We start from the raw sequence: 22686 nt of genomic DNA, 5'->3' as shown, positions 1-22686 counted from the left end.
GTTAGTTTTGTTTTGTTTTGGGCTTTTGTTGTTGTTGTTGTTTTGTTTTGTTTTTGAGATAGGGTCTTGTAATATAGCCCAGAGAAGGCCTAGAACTCATGATCTTCCTGCCTTAGCCTCCTAAGTGCTGGAATTGCAGGTTTTTACCACTTGACCAGCCAGTTAATGTTTTTAAGTGCCAGGCACTGTGCTAGGTGTTCAGGATACTAAGAAGAACAGCACACATGTTATTTCTTCCCTCTTGAAGTAAGTAGACAGACAATAACAGATATTCACATAAATAAAGAGATGATTAGCTACTATGATAAATTCCTTGAAGGAAAAGTACTAACCACTAAATTACAGAGAGGCAGACCAGGGCAGGCCTCTTTGAGGAAATGACAATTGAGGTCTAAATTCATAGGAATATTATATATAGCAGAACCCAAAAGGAAAAGGCCCAATGTCTGTGGGAAAGTGAAAGGAGGTTGATATGGGTCCACAGATGAGGAGAGGGGCTGGAGTACAAGATCATGCTGGAGAAGCACATGGAGGCCAGGCCTGGCCCTCTAGGTCTTGTTATTAATCTTAGATGTTAACTCAAAGACAGTCATTATCTGTTGAAGAATTTTGAGCTGGAATATTAAAATTATTTGATTGACATTATAACCCAATATATTTGCTATAAGGAGAAAGGTTTGGAATAGGAATAAGAATAGATGCAAGAAGAACCATAAGAAAGTTTTTCAAGAGTTGAGATAAGAGGTGGCTTAAACAAGGAGTTGGTAGCCAAGGTGGGAAGAGGTTGTGGATGGATGTGAGAGATATTCCAATGGTTGAACTTGGTGTTATGCTGAATATGATGGCAAGAGTTGTGGAATAAAGGATAACTTGTAAGTTTGTGGCTTTAGCAGTTAGGTGTATGTTGGTACCATTTATTGAATGGGATAGGCCTGATACATTTGAAAATGGATTGTGAGTTCCATTTTAGACATGTTAAGATTCATGTATATTTGAATAGGGATAGTAGTAAGAGTCTAGAGTTGAATGAGCAATAAATGTTAGATAAATGTGGTCGTGGAATATATGAAAAACAGAAAGCATAGTTAAAGTCACTGGAATGCATGAGTCAATCAAGAGGGAATATATACCCAAGGTAAGAGAAGAGGCCTCAGGGTGGAGCCCTGAGAACATTCAATGTTAGAAAAAAATGAGCCAGAAAAAGACACCAAGAGCCAGTATCTACAGGTACTGTGTCATGAAAGTAGAGAAGAGACTATCTGGAGAAGAAAGTAGTTGCTAACTATCTAGAATGGTACTGAGATACCAAGAAAGCCATGACTGCAAAAGGTCATTACATTTGGCCACATGGAGATCACATACAACCTTGAGAAGAACAGTTAGAGAATAAAGGAGATATGAGTGAGCAAAGCCAATTTATGAATAGAATGTAAAAAGTGGAGGTAGTTTATGTACACAAGTCTTTCAACAAGAATAACTGTGAAAGAAGGTAAGAAGACTATTTAGAACAAGGAGAGGGACTGTATTGGACAGTATGTTACTTCAAACCCCCTTAGCTCCACTTCTTTCCTTAGTTACTGCCTTGCTAAGCTCAGAGCTCCCTGGCTTAAGTTGGCAATGTTTTTCTTTGGGCCCCGACTCTCACTTTCTACTCTGGCTCTTCTTTGCTTTGTGACTATGAATGCCCAGGGAACTTTTTGGCATTTAAGCCTATGCAACACAAAGCCAGGGTTGTTAATACCAAAGGGATTTAACACTTTCCTTGGCCAGAGGGCAACAATAGGAACTGACAGATAAATGTTTTCCCCCTTCATCCCTAGGGTAGATAGTTTTGAGACACATTTCATGAGTCCACTCAGAAGGTCCCATGGAATGAGCATCAGATAAATGTGGTTAAAAATGCATCTGTATATTGATTTTCCTTCTCTCCTTGTTTCACCTCTCTTTTCAGCACCCTAGGGTTACTCTTAGGTAAACCACTTACCTGCATGCAAACATTTAAGTCATACTAGAGTTGGAAAGGAAGAATCCAATAGAAAAGGAAAGGATGAAAAGGAAAGTGTAACTAATGGACCCAGGCCTTTGAGAAGGTAAGAGGCGATGAGGATCAGAGTACTGTGGAAAGACAGCCTGTTACAAAAAAATGAAGGATATTTCTTCTGTTGTGACACAAGAGAGCAGATGAAGATGAATTTGGATCGGGTCTATTTGTAGTTTTGGAGTTGTACAGATGTGAGATTCTCTTTCTCACTTAATTGAGGTTCATTCAGAGAAGTAGTTGAAAAATGTATCTCCTTCTGAATATCTATGTCTATATCTGTATCTATAGAGTGATTTATCCTAAGGAATTGATTTCTATAATTGTGGAGGAAACTCTAAAATCCATAAGGCAAGCTGTGAGAAAGGGCAGGTTGGAATTCTCAGGCATAGACTGGAACTTCCACAGGCATAATTTCTTCTTTAGAGGCATCTCAGTCCTTAGAGGGCCTTAAGGCCCTCCAACTGATTGAATCAGGTCATCTCAGATAATATCCCTAATATGATAGGGATATTATTATAGTCAACTGACTATGGATTTTAATCACATTTACTAAATACCTATATAGCAACAGCTAGATTAGTGTTTGATTGAATAATGGGGGGCCAAGTTGGCAAATCAAAAGTCCTATTTTTATGTATAAAGATGGGCTAGATAATAGGAAAATTTTTCAGTGCTGAGAATGTTAATATCTGCATTGTCTGGTATAACCACTACTGGACACATGTGGCTATTGAGCTTGGTAGCTGGTACAACCAAGGAACTGAATTTTGGATTTAAAAAAATTTTTAATTTAAATAATTTCTAGAACATAAGACAGAGTCATCCTTGAGAATGTTATTGGTAGTTTAAAAAGAGTAAGTTGATTGAAACTAATGAAAAAAAGCATAGCGTATCCTTATTGCCTTTTGAAGCACACAGCAGTAATTTCTGTCACAGCTATCATCTTTCGTACTGGTCTTGCAGTTTGCAAATCACATCACATGAGGTTGTGATTCTAGCTGAGCTGCCCACACAATGTAGGTGTGTCTTCCAGCACGGAGCAAGCAACAGGCTGTTTTCCTGTAGGCATGGGGCCCTCTTCCAGATGGCAGACTTGTTATAAACAACTACAATACATGCACTGCATCACGTCCTCTGATTAATGGGCACAATTCATCAGTGCTATGACAATACACATGGTAGGAAAAATGTCTCCTCTATGACCACAGACACACACAAAAAACTCTCAGTAATTTCTTAAAAATAGAAAGCATATGGGCCACATTCCCTAAATATAATGCAATGAAGCTTAAACTTAGCCATGAAAATAAAACTGGTAGTAACAATTAGAGATATAAAAATTTACTTGAAATAATTCTTAGATCAAAAAGACTCAAAACGGAAATTAAGATTTATTTAGATAAACTGATAGCAAGACTGCTATATGTTAAAACAGGAGATGTAGCCAAAGCCACATTAAAATATTTTTTGATGGCTTTAAATACCTTTTTTGGAAACAGGAGAAAAAAATAAATGTAAGTACATGCTCAACTCTAGAAGAACATCAAAATTAACCAAAAGAAAATAGAACATAGTAATAAAGACAAATACTCAAGTATAAAATTTATCAATAAAAGCTAGAATTTATTCTTTAAAATATACATAAAAATACATATGACTGGAAATCTGTACCTAAGAAAAGAAGAGAAAATATAAAATACAGGTAGTTTTAGGATGAAAAGTATAAAGAGATATAGAAAATGTGTATGAATATAAAAATATAAAATATAAAATAGCCAATATTTATTGAGAGTTTTCTGTTTCCCACACTGTTGTTTAAATAAACTATAATAAACTATTCATGCAGTAGAACACTATGCAGCCATTAAACAGAAAAAGGTAGATTCATGTAAAGAGCATTGAAAATCATTCGCAGCACACTGACAGGTGAAAAGGCAAGCTATAAAATTGAATGCACATATGATCTAATTAAAAAATTTATACTGGTGGAGTAGCTCAAATGGTAGAGTGCCTGCCTAGCAAACATGAGGTACTGAGTTCAAACCCCAGTACTGCCAAAAGAAAACCCAAAACCCAATTTATCTACTTGTCTGTATCTACATTGATATCTATATTTTAAAATACAGGATAGTCTAGGGAATTGAAACAGGGAGGACAACTTTCCTATTCTATTTTATTTTCTTCTATATTGTTTAGATTTTTCTTACAATATGCATGCATTATTTTTAATAAGTACATGGATGATACTTTTGAAACTGCTAAATATGTTAAACATGGAGTTGACTCCTAAGAGTGCTGTTTATAGAACATTATTTCACTTACGGATTGTGCAAAAGAATCAGCCACATCTATTTCCTTCTGCTTCATAGTACTCATCACTCACAGATGAAAAAGACACGCTTGGCACGTGCCTGGCATATTTTGTGGTATTGTTCTTCAATCTTGGTCATGATCTAATGATCTTGGTAATGACTGACACAGGAGTGAAAACCTGTGGTGAATTTCAGGTTGCCTGTGGGGTAAAGTTGAGATGTGCAAAGACTGTAGGCTTCTAGGCTCTACCAGGGAAACTCTGGTTAGGAAAGACCTTTGGGTGGGCAAAGGGGGGACTGAGACTGTGGCTTTCTTGTCTAGCAGGGCACAGGTATGAGGAAGGCAAGCCTAGAGCCATTCCACTGCAAACTCTGTAAGCCAGTCAGCCTGGCCCAGTGCCCAGAACTGTTTTATATTTTAACTTAGCATAGCTTTATTTTTCTTTATGCTGATTTCAAGTCTGAATATCTCTTGCTTCCGGCATAACCCTTGTATTCATTACATTTCTATTGAGAATTTTTTTTAAAGTCCTGACAATTATGCCTGATTGGTAGTAGCAGTTTTTGAAGTTACAAGCAAGCTGTTCCTCCACTGTTGGGATTATAGATTATTATTTATTTTATTGCTCACTCACTAACTGAGTGACTGACTGATAGAAAAAAACTGAACTTAACAGGAGCCAGCAATATTAAATCATCAAACTAAACCTACTGAGATCCTATAATGTTCCAGATCTCATTTTTCATCCTTAGCTAACCTCTCATGGAGGAGCTCAATGTCATTGTGAATCAGGGTCAGCTGAAGAGCTTGTTAAACACAGATTCAAGGGCCCTCCCAGAGTGTCTGACTAGGCTTGGTAGGTCTGGGGTAGGGTCTGAGGATTAGCATTTCTAACAAGTGCTATAGAAAACTGCTCTAGAGTAGCACTGTGTAATAGGAAATTAATGCAAGCCATCAATACAATATCATATGTAATCTTAAGTTTTCTAGGAGCTGTTTGTGATAATCTCGATTGTCAACTTGATTGGATTGAGAGACACCTCTGAGCTTAGTAAAGCACACCTCTGAGTGTGTCTGTGTGGGCATTTCCAGACAGGATTAGATCATGAAGGCTCTGACCTAATCAATGGTTTAATCCATTGACGGATCCAGATTTTGAACAGACTACTGGGAGACGTGGAACTGTGGAGGGAGTGGGTATGTACCGGCCCTGGCCCTTTCCTGTACTTCTCTCTGCTTCTTGGCTGCCATGAGGTGAGCAGCCTCATCTGCCACACGATCCTGCTGCCATGATGCTCTGCCTTACCACAGGCCCAGAAACCATGGAACCAAGTGACCATGGACTGGAACCTCTAAGAATGTGAGCCAAAATAAACCCTTCTTCCTTTTAAATTGTTTCTCTTGGGTATTTGTCCCAGCAGTGAAAAACTGACTACCATGCCATACAAAGAAAGTAAAAAGAAGCTGGTAAAATGAATTTTAATAGCATGTTATTTTGACCTATAGTATAATTTCAACATATAATGAATAGTATTAAGAAAGTGATTGATGACTTATTTTACATTTTGAGAAGGAGACTTAAGTCTTTGAAATCTGGTGTACATTTATACTCATAACACATCTCAATTAGTACCAGCAACATTTCAAGTGCTCTGTAGCTACCTGTGACCAGTAACCTGTTAGACAGTGAAGCTCTAGGGAATTATATAATCTAGTAAGTCTTAACTATTTTCCTTCCCAACACACCTGAGGGATAGAATACATTCCCAACTATTATAGTGATTCACTGCAAAATGCATAAGTAGTCCAGCCCCTCATCTGCTTATAATATGGGATCATGGAACTCTTATGAGAAGATGAAGTAGGTAAAACATATTTGACCCAGAAAAAATGCTGGACTTTGGGCGGGAGGATTTATTCCAACTATAGCACTGTGTTCTGTTTACATTTATCTAACATCTGAATCCTATGCACCCAAGAAGACAAGGTAGGGCGAGGATAGTGAGAAGAAAGAACTGTTTCACAATGGCTCAAACATAATTGTTACCACATGGGTAGTCGAAGGACACCTTGTCCAGAAGGTTTCAGGTACTTGTGTCTGCGAGAGTAGAATTCAGGAAGGACATGAAAATGTAGTGAAAGTAATATTAAAGCTTATTGAAGGTGAGGGGAAGTCACCGCAAAGGAAAGCAGTGGGCTCCAGACAGATGGCACAGAAGCCCTGGTCTCTCTTTTAAAGGGCCTTTATAAATTGAAAGGGCAAAGGTTGGGAGAAATCTGGGCGGTCTTTGCAGGATGGGCTAGGGTGATTGACAGGTTTGATTGACAAGATCTTGTCATGCAACATGAGGCACTTTGGGCATGCAATTATGCTAACTTTAATTACATACGTGAGATATGATCAATATTCATTCAATATTCATGTTTTAAGTAGAGGGCTTTTACATGAGGTGTAATCAAGAGCAGAAGTCACCCAAGGCTTCCTGTCTTTAGAGGAACTTACAACTGCAAAGGATTTACAGTTGAAGAGGATTCTAAGATTTTATCATTGAAAAGAAATTTGTGACTGCAAAGGCATTGGGTTGAGATAAGGAGTTTAGCATGAAATGCACTGAAAAAAGTCTCATGGTGCCTCAGAGTACCAAAATCCCTATTGCTAGCCTGCCTCATAATTAAAGCATCAACATCATTCTTTTGGGAACTCGGTAAGAGAATGAACTCAAATCCTCAGTAAGGAGGGGTTATATGTTCTTCCTTCAACTTACACTGTACAACCTTGATGTTGTATTGGCTCCAATGCCTGAACTGTTTCAGGAGCAACAATGCCCAGCAGGTGTTTGGAGGAAGATAGCAGAGCAGTGGAAAGGGCTGAAAGAAGTGTTCTTTTTCAGTGAGTGCTGGTGAGATACCTGGGAACCTCTAGAAACATTTTTCCAGTGGAACTTAGATGAGGGTTGAGATCCATATAAATGTCTTATAAATGTCTTATGACAGAGTCAGCAGTACCTGATTTATTATTGTCAGGGTGATCTCTTTATGGGGATGCATTCTGTAACTATCCAGAAGAAGGATTAGGTAGACATATCAAGAAAGACTACATGGACCAAGCCAAGCTTGAGATAGGCCTCGTGGTTTTAGATATATGCAGATGGAATTGGATGACTTTAGGTAGAGGAAACAGGCAGAGAAAAGTTCCAAATGGGTAAGAGGCAGGAGTAGTGTGTATCTGAAGACAGAGAGCTAGCGCTACAAACAATGAGCAGTGCCAGCCCATATTGGCCTTGGAATATCAGGCTTACAACTTTAAACCTTCCTCTGTATGAAATGGGAAACTCTTGAAAATTTTGAGTGTGATTGTGGTCATTAGGAAAATAATAATAAAATATTTTGAGAAGAGATTACAACCTGGTCCACAAAAGAGTTAAGGAACTGCCTCAGGACCTGCAAAGAGGGCTAGGGTGAGGGGAGATTTGAGTAGAATTGATAGGACTTTCCATGAATGGCTGCAGGGGTAGGAATGAAGAGAGGAAAGAGAATGGTTTAAAGAGACATGTTGAAAACAGATTAGTGGTCAAGGAAGCAAGGAAGAAAAAGATCAAGAAATTGAGAAGCGATGAGAATCAGAAATGAGAGAATGATAGAGACAGAGGTATGCACAAAGAAGAGAGGGAAGGAAGACACAGATGATCTCAAGGATTTGAAGCTGGCACAGTGGAAATGCCTTAAATGGAAACAGAGAAACACTCAGAATAATCTCTCCAATGTGTGCTCAGGTTAGTTAATCTGGCTCTTGGAATTGTCACCTCTTTAGGTCCATGCATTGGTACTGTGGGCAAATGGTTATGTTTGTTTCAACTCTGACCCTTTTCAGGCAATTACTGGAAGAACTGTGGGCAGCAGAACAAATGTCCTTTATGAAACAATCCCACTCTAAGATGGTAAAAGATCTCTGTTGCTAGGAGACACATTTTACAGTCTTTTGCTGAAAGAGGGAGAGATGATTAATTCTAATCAGCTAGTACTAAGAAAAGATTTTCAATTCAATCCAAAGGCAGATTTTGCCCAAATTTCGAATTCTTCTTACAGAGACAACGGATCTAATTCCCCTTCTGCCCGCACTCCCCCAGTGTAGTGCCCGCCACCTTTTCTCACCAGCAGCACCAGGGTGGGTTTTGGCCAGGCTGCCCTTGGATATGTCAGAGATGCAGCTGCGAAGCAGCTGGCCCATTTGTTCGATGCTCTCAGTATCTCATATCACCAGACTCAGACAGGTGTTCTGTATCACTCCCAACTGACAGATTTAAATCCCACGCTTAGTGAAATGGCTAGAAATGATAGCAAAAACCATCTGCAGGGAAAAATCCAAGCCCTACTTCACAGTGTTGAGCCAAGAGAGAGGAAGAAAATGTACTTTATGGTAAAATGAAGGAGGCAATAAAAGAATTTTCCATTTGCACTTCATTTTGTCTATGGTCATTTCTTTTTTTTTTTTTTTTTCAATACTGGGATTTGAATTTTGGGCCTTGTGCTTGCTAGCCAAGCACTGTTCCACTGAGCCACACCTTCATTTTGTCTATGGATCACATTTTGACCATTTCCTTTTCTTTCTTTTTTGGTATACTTTCTGGAAGGGGACATTAAGTCATTTGAAAAACTCATTTAAAAACCCTGGGATTTGTTTGGTAAAAAATTTACCCTTTTGTTTCCCCTGGAAGAAATATAACAACTGAGGACTATTGACAAACATTCCCTTTTGTTGTCCCAATTCCTCTTGAAGAAGCCAAAATGAGGTAATCAAACTGTAGGCATCCTAATTTGCATGTCATTTGTATGACAAGAGATGCAGGAATTTTCTCTTCCTTCTGTGGGAGAAACCCAACCACAGCACCTTCTCACACTTCACATGTCTTATATCTAATTTCCTGCCATCAACACAGTGCTGAGAATTTTCCAGACCATACTATAATCTGACTCTCCCTCTCCAGCCTTCCTTTAATAACCAAATTAAATTACTCAAACTCTTATCCTGCACAACAGCAGGAAATCCCATCACTTCCAGAATATTCCAGAGGACTCCAGAGAGATTTTTTACTATTTCATAACAGCTTCTGAAGACTGCCTTTCTCCTGGTTTTGCTCCAAGAATTAATACAGTTCCACCTTCATCCCTAAGGCATTGCCAACAAAACCTAAACTGTATAGGCTAATCAGTTCCCTCAGGACAGAAATAGCAAAGAGAATCACAAAGCACAAAAGAACAGGAAAGCGCTCCTGTATCTGGGTCCTCTTCAGCTATCTGCTTCACAAGGAATCCTCTCATTTCTTCTCAAGAATGGCTAGTTGCCAGGGCCCATTGTTTCACTCTCTTGTCAAGGCCACCTTTGCTTTTCCTTGAATTCTCAGGTCCCAAACCCAGCAGAAGAAAATGAAAATCCATTAATTAAAGCAAACTAACCCAAAATTCTCTTCCCCAGAAATCTAACACCACAAGAAGTATTCTGTTATTATGATGAAGTTCCCCTCTTTTTCTAACAATTTTCCCATTTCAAATTAGCCTAGGCCTTATCTCAGACAATTAAAAGATCCTTTAAAATCATCTTAACAAAAGAGTTATTTTCCTCTGGAGATTCACCTACCCCCAATCTACCTGCAACCTCAGTCTGTAGGCAGTTTTGTTCTCACAACAAAACCATGCTGCATATTGACTTTCTGCTCCTTGTGTCCTTATTTATAGTCAATGGAATAGCAACAGGAAATTTTTAAAAGGCTATTTCTGGGATTATAGAGAATCTGTGAAGGAGAAAAGAGCCAACAAAGAAATGTATCATAAATATTTATCAAGCATGAAGTTATTCAAACTCTTTACAACCATGTGAGGAAGATGATGTGATGGATATTAAAAAAAAAATAAATCTATTCACTTAGGGTTCAGATGAATGACAGCCCTGCATTCAAATCCAAGTATAACCATTGTCCTTAGGCAAGTTATTCTAACTTCTGTAAAATAGGTATAAAACACACCTGTATCTCAGGTTGTAAAGAGCTCAATAAATACTCCTTTCCTTCCCACTCCTCAGACTAGAGAACCACTCTTGTTAGTGGGTCCATTTCTTGTAGAAATGGAAAAGTCAGAATCACAAAGCACAAAAGAACAGGAAAGCTTTCATGTGTTTACGTGTTGAAGGAGTGTTTTAGAAAATGGTCCATTAGGCAGTTTAGAAGCCAACCTCCTTGAATCTCTCACCTTTTCTCCAGTCTTCTCGTTCCCTGGAGCATCACTCAAGCTTTTTCTCTCCTTCCCACTCCCCATCCTCAGTATCAGTTCTTGCTTTAAGGAAGAAACTAGCCAAAATCTAATTAGTGCTTGCGCTACTTATCAAATAACATTTTATGTTTCTTTTTTTCTAACTCTAAATAAAAATTTAAAGTTCTCTTTACAAGAAACAAACAATAAATGAACATACTAGTTTTAAGTATATAGATAACAGTTAATTTTGGAAGGTGAATTTGGAGAGTTGTTTATTCTCAATAAGAAAGTTTCCTCACTTTGCCTTAAACCACTTTGTGTCTTATTTTGATTTATTATTATTTATTCAATAGTCACATATCTGCAGACTTTGTAAAATAAACAAACAGGAAGCTGTTAGACTGTAAAGCACAGAGAGATAAATGAGGAAAAGGCTCACAGTCAGCACAGGTTTACCCAGGAGAAGAAACCTGCTGAGGTGGTCTCTAGTAGATGCTAGAGCCCACTGCTGCTTAGAGACTGGGGGTATATAGGAGACGAAAGACCTGGTAAAGGGCAGAGGAATTTTTTCACTGTGGCTTGTCCATTGTCCATTGCTACAGATTGTCAAGGAACTGGGTCTTGTGTTCTGGTACACATGCTGGGAAAAAGGATGTTTCAGTCACGGACCAATGGCAAGAATAGGACGCTGCTAGGGGTGGTCAAAGAACTAGGTCTTGTGTTCTGGCACAGGTGTCGGGAAACAAGATGTTTCATTTGGGGGGTGCCTGTCCCTATTGGAGCCAAACAATTCTAGGGTCAAGCAGATTTTAAGATGGCATAAGCGATGTCAAGTTGAGGCCTAAAAAACCCACAATCATTCTGCAACTATCCCGCTAGGTGTCAAAAACTTAGGAGTCACCCTGATGGTGCTCCTTCCTTGCTACTCCACAGCAGACTGTCAGATCCCTCTTTTGGTTCAACTTCCAACATATATTCTGTATCCACCCACTTTCCTCCTTTTCAAGTGCCACCATACTAGCTTCCTGGACTCCCCAAAATCTTATTAATGAATCCTCTTAACCTATCATAACCCCTCTATCTCCAATAGCCAGAATAGGGCTGCTAGACTTAGCAAATAAAAATATGAGCCACCCAGTTTAAGTTTGTTAATTTAAGATTAACAATGAGTAAATTTTATTATGTAAGGTATTACCAAAATTACTTTTATTGCCTCCAAATTATTCATTGTGTTAAATAAAATTTATGGGAGGCCATTGTGCTGGACTAAGCTCCTAAACTAAGCCCAACAGACTGACCAAATCAGAATGGAGACACTGATAGTAAATACCATGTAATCCAACCAACTTTTGAAATTGTCCACTTTTCCAAAAATCATGAGATTCATAGCAATCAATTAGAAGGGTCCCTGTTTACCTGAGCTGTCATGATAAGAAAGTCCCTTATGTTTTAACCTTATAAGGAAAGTAGCTTTGAAACAACTAGTTTACTTTTTGTTCCTTGTTTGTGTTTCCTTCAAGCCCTTTCTTTCTTGTCTATAAAGCTAACTTCCTCTGCTCAGCTCATCTGAGTACCTTATTAAATCTTGAAAAAGATGCTCCCCATTCATGAATTGCAACAAAATTCAACTAAATATTTAAACCAAATTTATTTTAAATTTTTTAGCAACTATTTATCTGAAGTTCAAATTTAACTGGACATTCTGTAATTTTATCTGGCAATTCTAAACTAGAATAATCTCTTTAAACATTCAGATCAGATCACATCAATACTCCAGTGACTTCACTTCTTTCTAAATAAAAGCCGAACTCTCTAGCACAGGCTGTCAAGGCTTTCACAGACTGAACCTACCTTCTTCTTTGGCCTTTGCTGCTCCCTCCCTCAGTCTGGAATTCTCTTCTCCAGGCCATTACTTGGCTGGCTCCCTCTTGTGTGTCAGGCCTCAGCTCATTTGTCTCTTCCCTAACCAGATCTATTTCCATCCAATCTAATGCAGCTTTGCAATGGAGCTTTGTCCCATTTCTTTTATTTTCTTTGTAACACGTATCCCATGCTGAGATAATCTTGTCTATTATCTGTCTCTTTCACTGAACTCCTTGAGACCACAGAACTTGTCCAGACTTTTCCTGTTTCCAGGATTCAGAATAGCACTTGGTACCCAATAATAGGTCCTCAATAAATGCTTGTTGAATGAATGACTCTCTCTCTCTCTCTCTCTCTCTCTCTCTCTCTCTCTCTCTCTCTCTCTCTCTCTCTCGTCCACTCAGCTTTGTAACACCACTTTGTTAATCTCTGTCACCAGTTCCCTAGCATTTCCCTCAGAACAGACAGATGCTTCAGCCCAGAAAGGATGGGAAAAAGTACATTGTTGTTTTTTGAGTTGGATTTGGTACTTGTTGACCTGCCTGAAAAACAAACTACAAGCAAAAGGACTGGGGTATGGCTCAACTGTTAAGAGTGCTTGCTAGCAAGCAGGAGGCCTTAAGGTCAATCTCCAGTATTGCAAAAGGAAAGAGAAAAAGAAAGAAATCCTTTAACCAGTAACTACACTTTGAGAAATTCATCATTTATACTTGGATATGTGCAAAATGAAATATTCATCATTGTTTATAAAATATATAATCAGGAACAACCAAAATATTCATTGTAGGACATTTAATAACTTATGAATACATCCACACTGTACATAATAGGGGCTGTGAAAAAGCATTAATCTGTGTTTTATGTAAATTCAAGACATACTGCTACATGCCCCTTCTTTCAATCCTTCCATGTTGAACAAGCTTGGGACCACTGTCCTCATTGTGTGCTGAAGATGAATCATAATAGCTGCCCTGACAATATGCCACTGATGTATAGACAGAGGGAGCAAGTTCTTACACATGTTTACATATGCACAGCCATAACTCTTCGAATGATATGTTTGAAACCTGAAGTAATGGTTGCCTATTGGACAGGTGGGAAATGGACTAACAGTGACAAAGTGAAAGGGGACTTTTGACAATATCCCTCTTTAGTCCTCTTTTCATATTTAAGTCATTGAATGTATGACCTACTCAAAAATTAGATGATCTTAAGAAATGAAAAGAATATGTAATTCCAAGGTGATGGCCTCAATCTCACTCATTGATCTGGTATAGCCTTTACCTCCTCCCAGGCCCCTTCTCTGTTCAACAGTGAAGGGGGTTGGACAGGATTTCCTCACTCCCTGAGGTCATCTCTAGGCTGTCAGGACATAGGTATCTTTCTTTGTACTTCATCTTTTGGACTCCATTTAATCTATGTACACTACCCTCTCCAACAATAACACTGTACCTTCCTGTGTGCTCATGGCCACCTCCACATCTTTGCAGTGTTCTGTCTTTTCCACATAGGTCACCCTAACATCCTCCAACACCCCACATCTCTCTCCTTCTCTTCCAGGATGCCTCAGACTTCCACCTTCACCTGTCAGAGAAGCAACACCCTTATGTTCTGGGCCTCCTCATTCTAACGCTCCTTCAGAGATTCTCCACTTCAGAAATCCATACTGCAGGCTTCTACCTCTCGGATCACATCTCTCAGCTGTCTGAACTTCCCTTTGCCCAAGCCCATCCTCTCCACTTTGACCTCCATGGTGAACTTGCTTAGTGTGTCATTCTCCTCTATCTAACCTCCCAGTGGCCACGACAACCATCCTCACCCTGGATCAGCCCATGTAGCAGTTCCTCACCACCACCTCCTTCTATGTCTTCTGTGGTTGAAGTTGTATGCCATGCTTAGTATAGTGTCCTGCTCTCTGATTTTAACATTTAATATATTATTCTTCCTTTCTTATATTTCTAAGGCATCGTCCAAATGGTTACTTCATCCCTGCCTTTTCTTTAATTCTAGTGAAGTATTTTCTGAACTTTGAGCTTGGTATTATGGTTTGGATTGGAAATGTGCCCCCAAAGTCTCACATGTTAAAGGCTTGGTTCCCCCCAGTGCAGTAGTGTTCAGAGTTGAGGCTTTTGGAAAGTGATTAGATCAAAAGGGATCTGACATCATTAATGAGTTAATCAACCCATTGATGGATTAGGAATTTGATGGCATTATTGGGAGGTGGTGGAAACTTCCAGTGGTGAGGCCTAGTTTGAAGTAGGTCACTAGGGGCATGCCCTGGAAGGGTATATCTTGTCTCTAGTCCCTTCCTCATTCTTAATCTCTCCTTGCTGCATGCTGCCATGAGGTGAGTAGCTTTCTCCACCACATGCTGCCTACCATGATTCAGAAACAACGGAGTTAAGTGGCCATGGACTGAAACCTCTGAAACTGTGAGACAAAATAGATCATTCTGCCTCTAAATTGTTTATCTCAAGTATTTTTGTCATGATGATGGAAAGCTAACCAACACACTTAGAGAGCAAAAATCCTGATGCCCAGATCACCCTCCATACCAAATAAATCAGAATGCTTGGGGAGGGAACCATATATTAATGTTTTTGAACATCTTTAGATGATTTCAGTGTTAGTCAAGTTTAGAACCACTGCTAGAATCTTTCTGGTTTATGCTCACTCTTAAGGAAGCCCTCAAGTTTGAGAGTTGAGGCCATCTGCAAGACCCTAACCAGTCAGGACTGATCATTAAGACATTAAGCGATCTCTGTCAACATGACACCTATTTTTTCCAGGAAATTCTTATCTTGAAAAAAGACTGTAAACTTCCCTATTTGCTTTTTTTGTTTGTGTTGGGCAGTACTGGGGTTTGAACTCAGGGCCTCTTACTTGCTAGGCAGGCGCTCTACCGCTTGAGTCAAGCCCCCCACCCTTTTTTTGCTTTCCTTCTTTTCAGGCAGGGTCTCATGTTTTTGCTCAGCCTCAGACCATGGTCCTCCTACCCATATACTCTCCTGTAGATGGGATAACTGGTGCACACCACCACATCTGATTTATTTATTGAGATGGAGGGGTATCTCACTCTTTCCCCATCTCCCCAGCACCCCCCACCCCACCTCTGGCCTCCTTATCTCCACTTCCCAAGTAGCTAGTATTGCAGGCATGCCTGGCTTGTTCTTTTTTAAAATTTTTTAATCAATTAATTCATTTTTGAGACAAGATCTCACTTTGTAGCCCAGGTTGGCCTCAAACTCATAATCTTCTGTGTTGGCCTCCCAAGTACTGGCATTAGAGGTGTGCACCATCAGGCCTGGCTCCCTATTTGCTTGTCTAGGCAAATATTTGCTCATCTAAGCAAACAGCTCTCTTCTTAGGATAATAGATTTCCTGAGCAAACAGTTCACTTGTGAAATAGCTGTTTACCTATCCAAGATTTGGCTTTCACATTGCTGTGTTCACCAATATTAAACTGTCCCATTATGAACTTTGTCCAGTCCCAGTCAACATCCCCCTTTGAAAGAATTGCCTTGGGCTGGATATGTAGCTCAGTGGTAGAGCACTTACCTAACTTGTGCAAGGCCTTGTGTTCAATTTCTTAGCCCTGACAAAATAAAAGACCTGCCTTAAACCACTTGAACCCAGACCCCCAACCTCTATAAATATCCCCCCTCAATCTGTAAATATCCTTACTTTAATGGTGCTTAATAAGTTTGCCTGTGGTTTGGGGAGTTAGCTTTTGATAACTCACTCTCATTTCACAAGTTTAGGCTAGGATTCTGACCTTGGTCATAAGAATCCAATCCCTTCCCGAACATCCTGGCCCCCTAGCCATTATCTCCTTTGGAACCTTCCTCTCTGTGACTCCTCTCCTCCCATCATCAGGTGTGCTGAGAGTTGCCCAAACTGATAAGCTTTTCTTTGATCCTGATACCCCTTTTCACCACAGGTCAACATTTCTTTCCTGTACAAATTCTTAAATATGTGAGGAACCACAGAGCCTCACTTTCCTAGGCAGCCCCATCTCTCCTAACTTTCTGCTTCTGACATACCACATGTCTGAACTTTTATATATCTTAATGATAACCTCCTTATTGCCCCATCTAATGGTCAGAGTTCCTTTTCATGACTCTACTAGATATGACAGTTAAGTCATCTCTCTCTTTCTCCCACTCCTTTTTTAGCATTTGTGACATGTCAGTACCTCACTTTCATCTTCTCATTTTCTCTATCTCTCCCCATTCTTTTGGTTTCTCTTCCCCACCCCCACTTAACTGAGTATGCTTCAAAACTTCAGTCTACTGACACTTCTTCCTTGAAGGCATTTAGTCTCATGGTGTCATCTCTCACCTTAGAAGACAACTTCCACATCAGAAATTCAAGCACAGTATACAGCAGGTGCTTCATAGACCCACACCCCTGAATCCAAAAATCAAGGAGCTGATGAAGATGAGCACATTGTTTTCAAGAAGTGTCTCAGAATCTGCTTTTGGATGTGAGCAGAGGAGAGCTGCCCAACTATGGACCCATAGCCTGGACCACAGACTGCCCCAGCAAGTCTGTTGGGTCTTGGCCCCATGGCTCCTTTCCCATGACTGTCAATCCAGCAGTATTGCCTATAGGATACCAACCTAAGGTCTCTGACTAACTCTCAACTTTATTGGAATAGAGTTTGCAAATGGGAAATGCCCTCTGAGATGAAAGAATGGCAGGATTTCACTTTTACCTCCCAAATGCTATAGAAGCAACCATGAGTGATCTTTCTGGGCAGCAGGGACACAATGACCTTTGTATCCTGGTATAGTCATATCATAGGAACTGAATTAGAGATGGAAGGAAAATTACTCAGAAAACACATTCATGAATTATCACCAAAAGAGAGAATGTTCAGACCTGTCTTCAGTCAAGTCATATTTGTGTTTCTTTTATCCATGTGTCCAGTAATCATTATCTAATACACATGTTTAAAGCAACTTTTTTTTTTTTTGAGGTCCAGTGGGAGCCAGGGCACCATCGCTGACTTCATTATGAAGGTGAGACTGAAAGTGACGCTGAGAGTCTTCTCTGGACCCTATGGCCTGCTTTGTTGAGAGATGGCAGCAGGGTAGGGACCTGGTAGAGGGAACTCGAAGTTAGCCATGAGTTCTTGGGTATACACACGCATTGCAACAGTACAGGTTATGCATTTTCTTTGTGCTTGATGCCTCCGTCTGCCATCCTCTCCCTGACAGCAGCCTGGTACTTTGCACCTATGTCTCTTTCTGTGGTTGTGGACCTGGAAAGCAAGTGTTTCTCCAAACAGAATCACTGTGGTTTGGCAACATGGCAAAAGTAAAAGCTGTCCCAGGGAGGTAAGACATGACTATAAGAGTAGTTTGCTCCAATCAGATATCCTTGATTTTTTTTTTTAAACGCGCTGGTGATAGATATGATGGCTCAAGGGTAACATGGTTCCAAATCTGTTATTACCCTCAAAGAGGTCCCCCTTTCTGACTTCCCAGACACCAAGGCTTCGGCAGATAGAGGCTATTCTTGCAGCTGTAATCCTGCTACTTGCCTTCTTGGCGGGGCCTCGCTAGCTCTCCATCAACAGAGACTTCACATTTCCAGGGTTCCTCTCAGACCTGGGCTAGATCTCATGTGGAGGGTCTGAGCAGCCCAAGGTGTTGGGAGCCCCAAGTGCCAGTAGAGAGTCCAAAAGGCCCGATTCTAGACATTAGATTTAGGGGCTGAGTTGAGGGGAATCTCCTTGAGTTCCGTCTGCATACACAGGTACTCCCCGATGACAGCCATGAGTGCAATGCACACGGCTTGGACCAGCCACCAGGTCAGCGCCGAAGGGAAACGGGAGCTGTAGAACCAGCAGCCCAGGAGGTGAAAGAAATGGACAGTGACAGTGAAATCCAGGCACTGCTTCCCTCGCCGGATGAAGTACAGCAAGCCCAGGGCACAGGTGAGAGCGTTGAGGATGAAGGACATCATGGAGAGCTGGCTTGGAGGGGTGGAAAAGCCCAGGATCTCGGCGTCGAACATCTGGTCCAGCGAGGGGCTGCTTCGCACTAGCGCGTCCACCAGTGCCAGCCAAAGGCCCAGAGAGCCATAATAGATGGTCTGCATGAGCACGATCTGCGACAAGATCTTAGTACAGCAACTTTTTAGAAGGTGCTATACTAAGTGCTGGTGATACAAATGTCAATAAAACTTGTCCCTGCCTCCCGAGAGGTCATCAAATGCTGGTTCCCACATAACCATAGCTAAACCAAGTGTGACCTAGAGTTAAACAGGTCTTGGGCTTTTTTTTTTTGTTGGTTTTTTGGCTTTGATTTTTTTTTTTTTTGAGACAGAGTCTCACATGTAGCCAAGGGTGGCCTTGAACTTACAGTTCTCCTGCCTCAGCCTCCCCAGAGCTGGGATTACAGCTGTGCCCTGCTGTAGATAGGCCTTATGAGAGATAGATACAAAGAGGTGTCATGTGTTTGATGCTTCACAAATGTTTTCACATCTTTTGCCGCATTTAATACTCATAATAGCCCAATAAAGTGGGCAGAGAAAATAGTGTTGATCCATGTCAGAGAAGAGGATATCAAGATATAAAGAAGTCATGTTCGAAGTCATGCATATAGCCCTACAGCTGAAAGCTGGGACAGGACCCAGGTGGCCAGGTAGAATTCCCTTTTTCTACTACCTCAGATTCCTCATCTGTAGGTGTTCAGTTGGTTGTCTTTCTTCTATGATTCCTTCAACTATGAGAATCTCTGACTTTATAACAAGGTCCCTCCCCCAGGGAACTCTTGGTCCAGGAAGGACAGATAAACCAAAAACTAACATTGTTCCCATGCCTACCTCATAGGGTTGTAAAGATTACATCATATGATGCAATAATCCATTGAAAGCACTTTGAGATTCAATAAAACTAGATGCAATCTTAGTTCATCATGTCTACAATTTAATACAAAGTACTTTTCCAGGTTCTCATTAGTTTTCTAAGTGTCTGCTTCTCCGATGAGTCTGCAGAAGCAGGGAGCATGTTATATCCACCATCACCAACCAACAATCCTTGTTGATAATAGGACGTTGATAATCCTGTTGAGAAAACAATGAGTGAGATGAGGCAAGTTAATGTTTCAGAGGGAAGTAGCTGGATCCTGGGCTGTACTTTTTACCTCAATGCACACTCCTGTGATTCTCAAAGTACCAGCTCAATATGTTGGTGGATGCTCAATGACTACTAAATGGAGTTGAGGATCTGGAGGCTACTTAAAAAGCTGGACATCGATCTACCATTTGATCCAGCAATACCACTCTTGGGGATATACCCAAAAGACTGTGACACAGGTTACTCCAGGGGCACCTGCACACCCATGTTTATTGCAGCACTATTCACAATAGCCAAGTTATGGAAACAGCCAAGATGTCCCACCACTGACGAATGGATTAAGAAAATGTGGTATCTATACACAATGGAATTTTATGCAGCCATGAAGAAGAACGAAATGTTATCATTCGCTGGTAAATGGATGGAATTGGAGAACATCATTCTGAGTGAGGTTAGCCTGGCTCAAAAAACCAAAAATCGTATGTTCTCCCTCATATGTGGACATTAGATCAAGGGCAAACACAACAAGGGGATTGGACTATGAGCACATGATAAAAGCGAGAGCACACAAGGGAGGGGTGAGGATAGGTAAGACACCTAAAAAACTAGCTAGCATTTGTTGCCCTTAACGCAGAGAAACTAAAGCAGATACCTTAAAGCAACTGAGGCCAATAGGAAAAGGGGAACAGGTACTAGAGAAAAGGTTAGATCAAAAAGAATTAACCTAGAAGGTAACACCCACGCACAGGAAATCAATGTGAGTCAATGCCCTGTATAGCTATCCTTATCTCAACCAGCAAAAACCCTTGTTCCTTCCTATTATTGCTTATACTCTCTCTACAACAAAATTAGAAATAAGGGCAAAATAGTTTCTGCTGGGTATTGGGGGGGGGAGAGGGAGGGGTCGGAGTGGGTGGTAAGGGAGGGGGTGGGGGCAGGGGGGAGAAATGAACCAATCCTTGTATGCACATATGAATAATAAAAGAAAAATGAAAAAAAAATAGAAAAGAGGAAAAATAAAAAAAAAAATGGAGTTGAGGGTGAGGGGAGAAGTGGAAGAAGAGGAGGCAGTGGGAGGAAGAAGAAAGGAAAAAGAGAAGGAAGAATGTGGAGCATCAGAATTCATAAAATGCTTTTATCTTCAGCGACATAAGTGCCAGGACTTCACTTGTCTTGGCATCCTCATTTCTCAGTGTGTCAAATAAGTAGCGTCAGGTCTGCCACAGAAGAGGATGCCTAGGAAATCTCATGACAGCATCACTTTCCAATAAATCACACTGGAGTCACAGCAGAATCAGTGGTGGTAGCAATTGGTGGCCTCACATTCATTCCTCTGGGAAGGCTGGAGCATAGCTTTGTGTTGTTTTAGGCTCTTGCTCAGGAAATATTATTGGAGGGAAATACCCCGCCTTCTCCCACCCCACCCCCAGCTCCAGTGCTGTCTTGCGGTCAGTGGAGTACATGCAGTTTGTGACTCTTAAGAAATGTGGGACAAGAGGCTGGGCAGAAAACTGCCAACGTGACAGTTGAGGTGCGTCAGTGGGCTCCGTGACAGGTGGTAGAGGCCAGGGGCCTCTGTGCCTGGGGAATCACTTACAGGCACAGAGGCTCCTTTCTCTCCCAGCCATTGTCTGCTGATGGGAATGAGGTAGTGGACAGCCAAGCCACGCCACACCACGCCATGGGAGCCTGGAGAAAGATATCTTGGGCAATTTAGACATGGATTTTCTTCTTTAAATAACTACCCAGTAAGCAGATTTCCCAAGAGGAATTTGTTTATTGGCTGCCTTATTACTTTTTAAAGTGAGTCTCTTAAAGACACATCTGTCTTGGCCTCTCATGCACTTGCTTCTTACTCTTTAAAGACAAAAAGATGTTCTGTTCAACAATTAGAAAGGAGCTGACTTTGAATCCAGGAACCAGAGCAGACATAAGTACCATGGGCTTATTTTATGAAGTGTGTCAAAGAAAGTGTCATCCAGATTGGAGGTGCAAAATGACATGCAGTTGACAGAGCTGGATTAATCCTCTGATGTTAAGGTTTGGATTACTACTACTAGGAAATGCAAACTGGAGTTGCTTCTCATCTAAAATATGCTGTCTGCATTGCTTATAAACTTCCCCACATGGAATTCTGCAAGAACATGCTTGCAAGCTGACTCTTTGACAAAAGAAGAAAAGGAAAAAATATCCTGGTTTATAATGGTAGCCGATTTTCGTGGTGTTAATTTTTCTGACTGTGGCTAATTTCCAATTACCAAGTTTGACTTGCTCAAAAAATTCATAAATATTTAACAGTCAGCTCTCCAAAACTTATCAGCAATTCCAGAATACCATTGGCCAAAAACAAATCTCTACTTGCCACTTTCAGGCATGGCTTTGCCACTTATTAGATATATGCTTCTTGGGGGGGGGGTCTCAATTTTCCCAGAATGCTCTCTCTGCAGTTCAAATACAGTAGATGCTATTAGCATCTTTGCCAAGTCTATCCCATTTCTCTCTGAGACATGGAACTTTCATGATGCTCCCTCATGGCACCAACTTGAACTAAGGGACTCTCGTACTCTTAACCTGAGCAGATTCAATCAGGGATGACACAGACCCCAGGGGAAGTCAATTCATTGGCTGGCCAGTGGCAATCAGAGCTCTCTCTTAATTATTTTAACAGAACAACCTAGTGCCTGGATTTTGGGGGGACAGGAAAAGAGAGACCTACTTCCATCCTGTTGTGCTGCTATACTCCTCAATCCTGGAGTGAGAGATATCTCAGCTACTTCCAATAAATGCTCTTCTATACACAAGTCAGTCCCAGTGGAATTTTGTAAACTGCAACCAGTAGAGCTATAAGTAAGGTAGAAATAATCCTCAAGGCCCTTCTCTGACATTATACCAAAGTGTGGTCCTCAGAGCAGCAGCATCAACTTCACCTAGGCACTTGTTAAAAATGCCAACTTGGGCCACATCACAGACCTGTTCAGTCAGAAATTCTAAGGGGTGGGCCTAACAATTAGTGTGTATTTTGTTTGTTTTGCTCATCTGTTTTGTTTTGTTGGTTTTATTCTCTTTTGGGTTTGATTTTTAAAGAAAGTTTCACTATGTAGCCCAGGCTATCCTTGAACTCATGATCCTCCTGCCT

The 22686-nt window shown here is 40.7% G+C and overlaps 1 protein-coding gene across 1 annotated transcript; it reads right to left on the bottom strand.

Annotated features, from left to right (window-relative positions):
• Positions 1-17424: 17424 nt before the first annotated feature.
• LOC109679556 (protein SYS1 homolog) lies at positions 17425-18611 on the bottom strand. The gene has a single exon (XM_074065145.1). The coding sequence runs from the start codon at positions 18569-18571 to the stop codon at positions 18164-18166; it is 408 nt and encodes a 135-aa protein (XP_073921246.1). The 5' UTR covers positions 18572-18611; the 3' UTR covers positions 17425-18163.
• Between the last annotated feature and the right edge of the window lie 4075 nt (positions 18612-22686).

Source organism: Castor canadensis, chromosome 2 (genome assembly GCF_047511655.1).
Source record: "Castor canadensis chromosome 2, mCasCan1.hap1v2, whole genome shotgun sequence".
Taxonomy (NCBI): Eukaryota; Metazoa; Chordata; class Mammalia; order Rodentia; family Castoridae; genus Castor; species Castor canadensis.
The sequence above is the reverse complement of the archived record's forward strand: the minus strand, read 5'-3'. Positions and strand labels throughout refer to the sequence as shown.

What these genes read in the sequence shown, in the direction of transcription:
- LOC109679556 (XM_074065145.1), bottom strand. Translation starts at nt 18,571, where the DNA reads ATGCAGACCATCTATTATGGCTCTCTGGGCCTTTGGCTGGCACTGGTG.